The 12,881-nt window shown below is 39.1% G+C and overlaps 1 protein-coding gene across 7 annotated transcripts in view; it reads left to right on the top strand.

The window, feature by feature from the left end:
* The window catches only part of SYT1 (synaptotagmin 1), a 526,016-nt gene extending 519,527 nt beyond the window's left edge, over window positions 1–6,489 (top strand). For all 7 annotated transcript variants that reach the window (XM_030548647.1, XM_030548651.1, XM_030548646.1 and 4 more), the window contains one exon: window positions 3,500–6,489. In XM_030548647.1, coding sequence (XP_030404507.1) covers window positions 3,500–3,706 — 207 coding nt within the window. In that variant the 3' untranslated portion in view covers window positions 3,707–6,489. The remainder of the gene's footprint in view (window positions 1–3,499) is intronic.
* Window positions 6,490–12,881: the final 6,392 nt, after the last annotated feature.

The raw sequence follows: 12,881 nt of genomic DNA, 5'->3' as shown, positions 1-12,881 counted from the left end.
TAAGTCACTTATGAAAATTGGACTTAGGTACATTTGAAAATTTTACCTGTCATGTTTAATTGTTTCAAATTTAACTTTCTTGTGGTTCTGTTAGAATGGTTTTATTACTGGTTCCCTCATCAGGAAGTCTCAATTCAAAAATGTGTAATCGGGGACCAATATCATAAGTCACTGTATTTAGGTGTTTGTTATAAGAAACTAGTTTCAAAGGTAAGTTGTGGCTATGTTACTTCCATTTATAGAAAAACATATTTAAACATTATTTAAATGAATACTGTAAATGTTGCTGTGACCTTTGGTACTTCAAATATAACATTTGCTCAGGTAAACTTCCACTAACATGTCAGGTAATGCAATAATGGTTATACCAGGTCCAAGATCATTAGAGAGCAAAGAAAGGGATCATGGAGGCAAAGCAGAGTTGTCAAAACGAGTAGAAACAGCTTGTTAGCAGCACCAATGTGGACCGTAAAACAGGATACAAATAATGTCTTTCAACAACCTCATCATAAATTCAGATTTGTGTATTTGTGAACAGTCTGCAGCTATATGTGCACACAGAATTGTGCAACAGAGAGAGGTGATCCTGAAGCACAGAGTTTTTTAAAAAAAGACTTTAGTGAACTGCTATCTTAAAAGTGCTGAATCGACCCCACTGGAGTGTGAAATCCTACACAGGACAAGCGCAAAATAGGCAGCTACCCCATTCTGTTCTGCAAGTGTTCAGCTGTTAGCCTCTGAGTGTGAAAGAATAGTTCAGCCTCCATGCCCACTCTGGCCACTCTGCTGAGATTGCTAATGCAGGTGCTTATTGCTATTAATGGTCTTTTATAGCAATATTCACAGACATTTGCACTGAAACCTACATTTTAAATAGGCCACCAATCAGCCACCAGATGGCAATGATTTTCAGTCACTAGTTAAGCCATGCAGATTTGAACCAGTGACCAAAAGATGAAACTCATTTCATGATCAATCCTTTGAGCCCTCCATTCCCACCCTCTCAAGGCCACAACACTGTTTGTACTGTGTCCAACCTTGGCGGTATGACAATAAAAAAAAAAATTCCACTAGTCATTAGGCTAATGGTTCCCAGTAACATCAGGCATTTTATTTTGTACCGTAATAAGAATTTTAAACAGTCTTACATTAAGATAAAGCCAATACACTTTAAGGCAATGATCATACCCTGCTCTAATACATAAATGTCCTTTTAGGATGATCATTGACAATAAAAGCAAATACACTGCAAGCAACATTATGTTGTAAGACATCATTCTGGCTTCTAGAAATAGAAGCATGAAGGATATTGCATTTTATCATGAATGGTCTTGGCGAAGAGAGTCTGAGTTTGATGGGCACTTTTGCCATAAATGATTATGTAAATACTTACATGCCTGGAGCTCTCATATCCTCCTCTGGCTCATTGATTTGTGCACTCTCTCATGGAAAGGGGCTGTAAAGAGTCATTATGACTCAGCTCTTGAAGCCTTTACTCACAGGAGTAATCCCATTAATTGTAGTGGAACTACTACTGCAAGTAAGGACTGCAGGATCTGGCCTTTTTAGAATAAAAGGATGATGGACCCCTTGGCACTAAAAATATTTATCTTTGTAAATTACGTTTTCCCGCAATTCATAAAACCTACCTGTAGAAACAAATCCCAGTCTATCATGAATCTAGGAGCTGGGTACATTTATAATATCATGAAGCAGAGTCAGGAAAACAGGCATACATTCATCTTTTAAAATGAAAGTCTCAAAGGGAAAGTGTATACAGTTAAGTTAAATCAGCCTGAGGCTGTTTCATCTCAGATGCTAGGGGAATATGTTATGTTTGTGCTATTCAGACAAATAATAAGGACCAAATGAGTATACACGCACTTACTGATGCACAACATAGATACCCTGAGATTCACTTAGACTGGGCCATATGGGAGGCAATACATAAAACGGTGTAATATCCAATCTCATCCCATCCTCCTCAGCATGTAGATTACATTAGCCTGACTTGTCTTAGACTCTCTCATGCACCTAAATGTAATTTACACCCTTATGTAACAACTCTGAATTTGGTCTCCTGAGTCTACATTGCTGTCACTAACATGCTGGAGGACTAGAAAAGAGGCCTGGAACACAAAGTGCAACTAACAAGGAGACGAGTCTAAGAAGTTGTAAGTTACACTTCTGAATCTGATCCTCTGAGTTTGTGGGTGTAATTTACACAGTAGGGAGGATATAAGTTACACCAGCGTCAACACCTTTAGATTCACATCTCAAGTTAGCCCGACAAGCCTATGCCAGTCTAATCATCTTTCCACAAAAAACACAAGTTACGCTGTTAGTTTTTTCCTTAAAATATTGCCTCAGACCTTATTTGAATAAGAAATTTGATTAGAAGAAAGCTGTGGGAGGGACTTTGGCTCAGGATCCACCTACAGTAGTTTTCCTGGAACATGCTGTTTGTTGTCCTGCTTTGGTGTCCTGGCTTCTATTCCCAGCTTAGCCACTGACCAACCTTGGAGAAACTTAGGCACAGAGAGGGGGCAATGACTTGCCCATCTGTGAAATGAGGATAATGATGCTTACCTCCTTTATAATGCACTTTAAGGTTTGCTGATGAAGTTCACTATATAAGAGCTAGGTAGCATTATTATTGACTTCCAAGGTGCCTGCAAAAGCCTGTTCCATGGAAAAAGAAAGTGCACAGTAGTCATTTCACATGCTCTGTTGCTGCCTGCAAAAAACAATAGGACTCTGACTCCTATGTCATTCTGTTCGTTTGGGATTTCACATCAGAAGCCCAAATAAAAAGAAGAGAATAAACAGCTGTGGTTTTGCTCTGTGGGTGGGTTTCTTCTCCAGAAGGTTATACTTTTGCAGTCTTTTTTCCTATCGGAGCTGATTAAGATAATAAAAATTTGCATGTGGTTTTGAAGATGTATTTCATAATGGGCTAAAAAAAAAAGTATGCCCATACCTGGCTATCGTATTTTACTTCACACACACCCAAACCCTACTCACATGGTTCCTTTCAGCCAACCACTGCTTTCTTTTAGAATCTTTCTAATGTCCATGTCTTCAAACATGCAGAAACAGGAGCTACATCATCTTATCTTGATATCAATGAATATAGACCCAGGGTGCAGCCCTCTTGGAGGAGCCACCCTACACACCCTACACACTGGCTGTGTGTCCACGATCTGGGGAGCACAAGAACACTGGTGTATGCCACCTCTTGAGCTGCACTGTGCATTCCGTAGCCATAACAGAAGATCTCTTCCATACCAATCAATTGACATGGCCATTTTGATCTTGATTTCATTCATAGTAGTTTGCTACGTATTATTTCAGACTTTGAATTCTCATATCATTGGGAATCTGCTACGACTTATTGTGCTATCCACCCTCCCCCTTCTCAGCCACAAGCTCTGAATTCCAGTTCTGTACTGTATTTACCTGCAGGTCTTGCTCATTGCTCTTTCTTGTCTCCTTTTAGAAAGTACAAGTTGTTGTGACTGTTTTGGACTATGACAAGATTGGCAAGAATGATGCTATCGGGAAAGTCTTTGTGGGCTACAACAGCACTGGAGCAGAGCTACGACACTGGTCAGACATGCTGGCCAACCCCAGGCGACCCATTGCACAGTGGCACACCTTACAGGTTGAGGAAGAAGTAGACGCCATGCTTGCAGTCAAGAAGTAAACAAAAAAACAAAATAAGCCTTTCTGCATTTGCCCACATAGTGCTCTTTAGCCAGTATCTGTAAATACCTCAGTAATATGGGTCCTTTCCTTTTTCAGCCATGCGTCCCTAACACAGATGAGTGGTACTTAAAATCCTGTTTTAATTTGCACAACTTTAAATGTAGAGAGCCCTCTAAAGGCCTTTCATTTCACCACTGCCCCCAGATCTACTCTTCTTTTAAGCAATATGATGTGTAGATAGAGCATGACAGAAATTATTTATTGTATCACACAGTTGTATATACCAGTATGCTGAGAATTTATTTCTAGTTCGTGTATTTGTATGTTGTAAACGTTTCCTAATCTGTGTATATCTAGATGTTTTTAATAAGATGTTCTATTTTAAATTATGTAAATTGACTGAGATATAGGAGAGCTGATAATATATTATAGGGTAACTATTGTATCGTCTGCATTCCAGCAAAAATTCCAACTTGTAAGGCACTAGTAGTGTTACACTGACATATTAAAGGACAACTTAAATCTGAGCTTTCAAGTGAACCATTTAAAATAACAAGATATGCCTACGCAGTACACCTTGGAGGGGTGAATCCAATTTTGTAGACTTCTTTTTCATAGGCAACTTAGCATGATCTGAGCAGCTCCATGGCTGACCTCAAGGAAGCGTAGCCAATAGATCATTTTTTTCTGTATATATTTAAAAAACTGAAATCATGGCTTTACACTGACAATTGAGGAAGCAGTTCCATGGGAGGTAATTTCACATAACAACAACATGGGGGAGATTGTGTAGGGGGTGGGAGGGAATTTCAGCAGTAATGAAATGCTGCATAGAACCATGAAAAAAAAAGTAGCTCTCCATTATCACCTTTATACAAAATTAACATACTGTGAATTCCAGTTGTGATTTCACATTCTAGGATTCTAATGAGTTTGCACATTAGACTTTGTAACAAAATATTTTATTATACTAACAGATTAGAAGGAATGCAGAATATTTTTAAGCACAGCTGTGTATGTTTATTATACAAGTTTCATGGTGAACAGACAGTATTGTAATCCCATCAAAAGAAGACAAAAATTAGCCATAGTTCTGAATGCACTTCAAAGTAAGCCAAAAGAGAACAGCGAGTGACCTTTTTATATACTATTTATACTTAAGTTTTAATTTGTCCTTTAAAAACAAGTGAAACAAAACAAACAAGTTCAAGAAAACTGAAGCAACCTCTTATGTATACTAGATGCTCGTTTCATGAGGAGTTTTTAAATGTTTTCAATGTTATTCTGTAGTAAATGGCACTATTATAAAGCTATTAGTCTTTCCATAAGAGTCTTGAAAGACTGCTCTGTGTACCACTGTGACTGCCGTGTGTGCTTAGAAATGTAGTTTTCTCAGTGGATAGCAATCAATTTATTCCGTAGTGATATTGTACTAATACTGCCATTCCCTTCTACTGCACTGCCGAAGGAATGCATAGCACAATCAGTTCTAGTTACTATGGACCAATTTAGAACTGACACGCTATGCATTGGGCAAGGATGTTATATAGATTGGGATGACCACACAGCATTTTGTCCAGCACTGTGCAATATTCCACATTCCGCCCCCTTTCCCTCCACCCCCCCATTTGTAGACAGTTTTGTCTCATGGCTAGACAGCATATGATCTCAGATTATAGCATTTCATCCTGTCATTTTGGGCATTACATTTTATCTCACATCTCATCCTTTGAGACTTTATTTTACGGACTGTGAATATATTTATAATGCTTTGAAGACTTAGTTCTTTTCAGTACCACTAAACACCAAAAAATGTGATTTTCTTTAAATAAAATAAAATAAAGCTATAGCCTGAAATTATGTTAAACTAAACAGGGGTGTGAGCAATGGAGTCCATACTGAAAAATAAATTCCCCAAGCCCCTCCAGATTTTACTTATGAGGGATAAGGTGTAGCCCTACAGAATTCAGCCCATGTGTAGCAAACCAACCCAACTCTCATTAAATTGGGAAGCACAAAATGGATATGAATGAAACCACTATAGTCTCTCCCCGCTCCAAAATATAAGAATAGCAACACTGATCATTTTTAGAGTTGTTTCTTTTGACGTGAAACATGGAAAAGGCACAACTGAGGCATATTCTGAGATAACGTGTGAACACAGTAAGTGTCAAGCTGGAATATTTTTTAAAGGACCAAATCCCACCAGAGAAAGGAACTAGGTTGACAAAGTTGCAGCCAAGAACAGGTATTCAGCTTCATGATATCCAGCTTTAAGTTGTTCATTCAAGAAATTTGCAGGTTCAAACTGCCAGAACCGATTCATTGTGTTAAGGTATTCTTAATGCATTCTCTTCCTACACTGCCAGACTGAATGTCACCAGAGAATTGGTTTGTAATGTACTATGACTGTCAGAGACCGAACCTGCTATATCACCAAGATGATATATTCAAAGAAGCCACATGTACCTTTCTGACAAAGCTGTGTAAAGTATTAGAATCTGATGCTGTAGAAAGATCCTAGTTGCCTTTGTGTATATTTACTGCCTGCTTGAGTGTTTCTACATGTGGGTTTTCTCTGTATCTTGTAGAAATGTTTGGGGTGTTTTATCCTGCCATATTGCTCGTGACCCACGAGCTGACAACTTTAGCTGTATTTTACCTTCATTTTTGATGAGGTGGTTTATATTTTGTTTCACTTTGTGTAGTAAATCCCCCAGTAGAGTTGTCATTAAAATAACATACATAGATATTCAATAAAAATGTTTTATTTCCTGTTGATGTCTCAGTGTTTCAACTCTTTTGATTTAAAATAAAAAAGATGTTGCTCCCTAATGTTTATGAGCCCAGTCACAGTCTGGCTTCACTCTGATACAAGTGGACAAGTAACCAAAAATCTCAAACTTAAGAGCTGCCTGGTCTCTGTAAATATAAGGGCTAACTACGAAGAAAACCTGGACGCTGTAAATGTGCTTCCATTACTTTCCATCAGTCAAGCGCAATGAATTGTTTTTACAGCTCAAGTACTGTTTTCCCAAGTGGTTTGAAGTACTAAGTGTTTATTGATGTCTACATTATGATTTAGAACTCATACTGCCCCTTCAGGAAATGCGTTAGCTTCTATACAGAGCCAACAAGCGAGCCCACCCAACCGGCTTCTATCCATTGACTTTGTGTTAAAGTGACAAACATCAGAAGAAATACTCATCTTTTTATTTAATTTCCACTCCAAATAGTGAGGTACTTGACTGCAATATCTGGAGGAACATGACCAGTGGCAACACAAAGCACAGAGAAATGGTTCAGGATTTAAGTAACTCCTTCCAAAAAGAATGGTAAAAAATGAAGTAAGTTTATAAAGGCGTTTAACAGTCATTTAACATTTACAAATACTTATCACTCTGTGGGACTCCACCTACTGTCATTGCTTTCCTGTTCTCAGACCAGGAGATAACTCTTTTGTTGAATCCCACACAGTGGTAATTGTTGATAAATATCTTTTGGCAGCAACCTCTGTATTGCACAACTGTTCACCAAGAAGTATAGTATCAGGGGTAGCAGTGTTAGTCTGTATCCACAAAAACAATGAGGAGTCTGGTGGCACCTTAAAGACTAACCGATTTATTTGGGCATAAGCTTTTCTGGGTAAAAAACCCACTTCTTCAGATGCATGGAGTCACGAAAGCTTTTGCCCTAATAAATCAGTTAGTCTTTAAGGTGCCACTGGACTCCTCATTGTTCAAGAAGTATAGCTTGTTTTCGAATTGGTTTTGTATTTTTTTTTCATTTTTTACACATCCCAGATTATTTTGTTTATCAGTTATACTGCCACCACATCATTTCATTTGCATTCAGCGCTAAGAGTAGTTTTCCATGATCCTCTTTACTGTTCGAATAGCATTTGCACAGTACAGTGTGTTAGGCTGGTTCCCTCTCTCCTCTAGGCCTTGATTCAGCAGCCCATCCCTATTCAGTAGAGTACTTCTGTCAAAGAGAAATTAAGCACATGCTTAAGTGCTTTGCTCAACAAGGACAGATGTAAGAACATGCTTAAAAGCTTTGCTAAATGTGGGGCTCTAGTGCTGCCCTTTCTAAGAATAAATGACAGCCTTACAGTCAGTGTTTAAGACCAGCTTGGACCACCAGCTCATTTAATCTGACCTCCATACAGCACAGGCCATCAACACACTGAACCGAGCAACTGAAAATTAGACCAAAGTATTACAGTCCACAGGAACCTAGACTGTTATGTGTCACAGGCAAGGGACAAAAACATTATTTGACAGATAATTCTGGCAAGTGGCCCCCACCCACATGCTGCAGAGAAAGGTGAAGCACCTCCCCATGGTCACAGCTAAGCTGACCTCAGGGAAAATTCCTTCCCGCTCCCCGACATATGGTGAGCAGTTAAACCCTGAGTATATCACCAAGAACCAACCAGCCATGCCCCTGACAGACAGGGAATACTCGATGTCACCTCAGAGCTCTGGTCCACCCTGCCCAGTGTCCCATCTCCAGCCATGGACATCCCAGATGCTGCAGAGAAAGATGATTTTTAAAAAAAAACTGAATACATTCAGCAGGGGAGAGAGAGAATCCCTTCTTGACCGCTGCAGGTGGCCAGGTGGAACTTTAGGCACATAAGACAAACCAGAAGTGAGCCACAGGGCTGCTAACTCCTGCTCCCACACACAACAATCAACCCTGTCATATAGTTGCACTCATAAATCTGTCCAGCTCTTTCTAAGTTGTTTGCTCCCACAACTCCTTTTACAAGGCTGGTCCAGAACCTCACCCTGAGATAGTTAGAAACCTTCTAATCTCCAGCCTCAATTTGTTCATGGCCACTTTATATCTATTTGTTCTTGTGCCAATCTTGTTCTTCATCTTAAATTTTAACTCTTTGCCCTCCCTGGTCTTTTCTTATAAAGAGTACTCGTATCCCCTCTCAGCCTTCTTTTTTTTGCTAGACTGAAGAAGCCAGGCTCTTTTAGTCTCATCTCATACGAGAGGCCCTCCATTCCCTGGTCATCTTATAGCTTTTCTCTATACTTGTTTCAGTTTAACTTCGTCTTTCTTGAACATGGGTAACCAAAAATGTACACGGTATTCCCAGTGAGGTCTTTCCAGTGCTTTGAACAAAGTCATTAATAACACTGTATCTGTGTAAATGCATTGCCTGATACATCCTAGGCTCACATTGGTGGTTCACAGTCATCCTGTGACCAATCCACATACCCAGGCTCTCACCTTGGCTATCATTTCCAATCAATAAGGCCCCCAGCTTATAGCAGAAATTCTTATTATTAGAGTCTAAGTGCATGACCTTGCATGTTGTACTATTGAATTTCATGCCATGTCTATCATTCCAGTCTTCAAGATCATCCAGATCTTCCTGTATAATAGGCCAATCCTCCTCTGTATTGCTGGTGCCTGCTAACTTTGTGTCATCAATAAAATTTCATTAGTATTCTCCTACCTTTTGTGCCAAGATCATAATAGGCTTGATTGCAGCTCAGGTTTGAGAGCCCTCAAAGCCTACTGAACACCATGAAGAAGTTCAGCACCTCACAGGTGTGCCAAGCAGCTTACAGGATCAAACTCAAAATATGGAAAATGACACAACTCATTGTATTTTATGGTAGCCTTAAGAAGAAATATATGTATCAACAAAGCAGCCATGTAACCAAAGAAGACTTGCTTTTGTTCTTATCTAGCCCTATGAATTGTCTCAGCAGCAGCTTCAGCAGATGCTCAGAGTTAGTCAGTGGGTGTCTTTACAGCCTTCTGGAACCCTTAGCCAGTCTCCCAATTCAATCTACCAGATAAACCTGACCTTGCTGAGAATGCCTTAAGATGCTAATGCTGGCAGACTATTCAGAATGTCCTCTCCTCCCCTAGTCACACTGTTCCCCTGCCAACCAACCAAAACCTTGTGTAGCTGCCAGCTCCAAGCAAGACAAAGCAGTCATACGTCTTCTCAAGTCTTCAAAGTGATCTTGAGAGCAGTCAGGCTTTCAGGTAAATGATGCATGGAATCTACAGCCACATATTGTCAGAGAAACTGCGAGGTGCTGCAGCGTACATAATTTCCCATGAGCTGCAAGTGGTACCAACATCAGGAGAAATTGGCTTCTTTTTCTCCTTTCTTTCTAAGCTTCTGCATGTTCATAAGAAGCATCTGGTGCCTCGGCTCAGTAGCTTCTGATCCCATATGAGCAGGAGATTGCTTGAACACAGTTTTTCCACTTTGTCCTAGCGCATAGGAAAAAACAAACAAAACAAACCCCCATGCTTCCGTTATCTGCTCAGTTTCCATTCTTATCAGCCATTTTAGCTGATTTTCAAAATGCTAGCCTTATGTCAGCCAAAATCAGTTTTTCTACCATGGATACTCAGTTAATCTTGTCTTTACAACTAACATAAGGGGAAAAATGCTTCAGATAATCACTGTTACACTAAGTGGGAAAAGCAGCAAAAATTACTCATTTTATTCAGCTCATTTAACCCCTAATCAACTGTCAAGTAAAATATTTTTCCCAACTGACAGCCTCAGTTAGCAAGGACCTACATCTCTCAATCACTTTTCACATCATGAGTTACTGAAAGAAAGCTAATTGCCTCTTACTTATGCAAAATGAGAATGAGAACGTTATATATTCTGATTACTGTATGGGCCAGTTTCCTTATTTATTTTTCCATTAGTATTTTCATTTTATATATTGCCAGATCAACTCCTTACTCTTAAAACTGATTTCTCAAGATACGCATTTAAAAAAAAATTACTGCCAGATTCCTGTTTCTGGTGTCAGTTTAGGCACAGTTTTATTATCCACACTTAATGTTTTTTTAATTTTTAAGAATGTTCAGCGTGCTAAAAGTTATTTTTCCCCACTCCTACAGATACCAGTGTTGGTAGGACTTTCTTAGGTCACAGGAAAAACAAACACATCATTTTCTGTCTTTGAGTGATACAGTAGTGGCCTTCGGCAATTTTGCCGAAGATAAATAGTTACGGTTACCTCGTTAGCTGCAACACTCCTCTGTACTTAATATAGGGTAGACACTGAATATTGCAAATATTGAGATTACCTAATTTCACTCAAAAGTTTAGGGGTGAAGAGTTATGTTCTGCAAAGCGGTATTAACCAGTATGGTACTTGGCGATTACTACAGTAATGGTCTCTGAAACAGGTAGCATCACCAAGTAGTTTATTAAGATTTTTCCCATATTCAGTATAAAATTACCTTTAATTACTAAGGACATATCCTGTGTGATACTTAGTGGCTCTTCTGAGACACCAAACCTGCCAATGGGAAGCAAGAGTTTTACTGAGCTTTTTAAGCTCCCTGAGCATGGATTGTCTTTTTATTGTCTGTGTGTACAGTGCCTAGCACAATGAGGCCTGGATCAGCGGTCTCTAGGCACTGCTCACAATATAAATAAATAATGGGGACTTGACCTCACACAGGATTGTGCCCACCGTGTGACTCCTCAAGCTGAGCTCTTAAACTGATTCAGGGAAGATTTATTAACTCTCAGTATTGACAGGTACTATATGTATCATCATTATTTAAAAACATTAAGTCATGAAAACACTACACAGGCTACTAAACTAATGCCACTAAACAGCAGTGCTATTAAAAGCAGCCTTTTGCCAAAGACAAGGAAGGCATAATTCCGAGTGGCCATTATACATTAAATCTAATCTCCAAGCCTATCCCACATTCCTTCACAAATCCCTCAACATTTTACCACTTCATCCTTCCAGCCCTCTTATCTATGATTCCAGGGACATCTCAGCCCTTATAGTCTTATCACATGTATTGCACTTGGCCAGGGATGCCTATTCTTTCATCTTGTCTCTTTTTCCTAAAACATAACTCACATCACCTCTAAGAAGTTGTTTCCAGTGCACTGAACATGGATTTGTCATCAAAAAAATTCCAAGTATGGGCTTAGGACAAATGATCTATGGGACAAGATAAACTTATCACAAGGAAGTGGCCTGTGACTGTAAATCCTGATTGAAAGTCTGTCAGTTTGGCACTCGGAATGTACCATTGCAGTCAATTGTTTCACACCTCGTCAAAAATGCTATCATCCACTTGTTCTGGCAAAAGACAAAATGGAGTGTACTCACGCATATCCCACTTGTCACATTTTCTTCTTTAGGAGAATGGCAATTTTATTAAGCCAATTTCTTGGAGACATTTTCTGTGACATTCAGAAACCCAACAGGTTTTTCATATGCTTTTCTGAGTTTCTTTTTCTTATAAAAGGTTGTCCTACTCTTACACCATGAGGGTTCAGATTTTCAAATATGATTCACTGAAATTAATAATGTGTGGTTAACTTGCATCGTTGACTTTGACAATCTACACTTAACTTTGGTAATGTTTTTCAAGGTTCTCAGAGTTTTTGCTCATTCTTGCCTCAGAGCTGATCTTGACTGACAAGATCCTGGATGGAATTTTTTACGGAAATTAAGTGATCATAGGTTGAGAGGTAGAGCTCTCATCATGGATTAAAAAATGGCTACGAAATAAATCAAAGATTAAAATAAGTGATCAGTTTTCAATATGCCATGAAATTAATGGTAACGTTCCAAAAGGCTCGGTACTGGAACTGATATTTATTAATGATCTTGAAAGAAGAGCTGAACAGTGAGGTGCTGCATTTGGCAATGCACAAAATTATTTATGTTGGAACAGATCTGAATTATGAACCCATCTCTAAGTTCAGATACTTTAGTAATAAATATCCATGTAGGCACTTCTGCCTACAAATATTGATTACTTTTTTTACAGTGGTCCATATGCATGTGTGTAATAGCTCCAAAAGATACCAAATAAGGCGTAGAAACCACAACTGCTGCCCACGTCATTAATGAAAAGCCATTAATGAATAAGATGACAGAACCCCTTACACTTATACGGAACCATTACAACAAAAACAAGCTCTTCTTGTTGATGATCTCCTGGCCATACTACGTGCATGCACATGCAGGATGCAACTAAAAGTTCACAATGAACTATACATTGAATATTTTAAGCAAGACACAAGAAGAGGAGGTTACTTACTGTAATTGGAGGCTCTTACAGATGTGTGGGCCCTACCCACATTTCACACGTGGGGTGTGCATATATGCCTTGTGCCTGAGTCCAAAGTT

This window comes from Gopherus evgoodei, chromosome 1 (assembly GCF_007399415.2).
Source record: "Gopherus evgoodei ecotype Sinaloan lineage chromosome 1, rGopEvg1_v1.p, whole genome shotgun sequence".
Lineage (NCBI taxonomy): Eukaryota > Metazoa > Chordata > Testudines > Testudinidae > Gopherus > Gopherus evgoodei.
The sequence above is the reverse complement of the archived record's forward strand: the minus strand, read 5'-3'. Positions and strand labels throughout refer to the sequence as shown.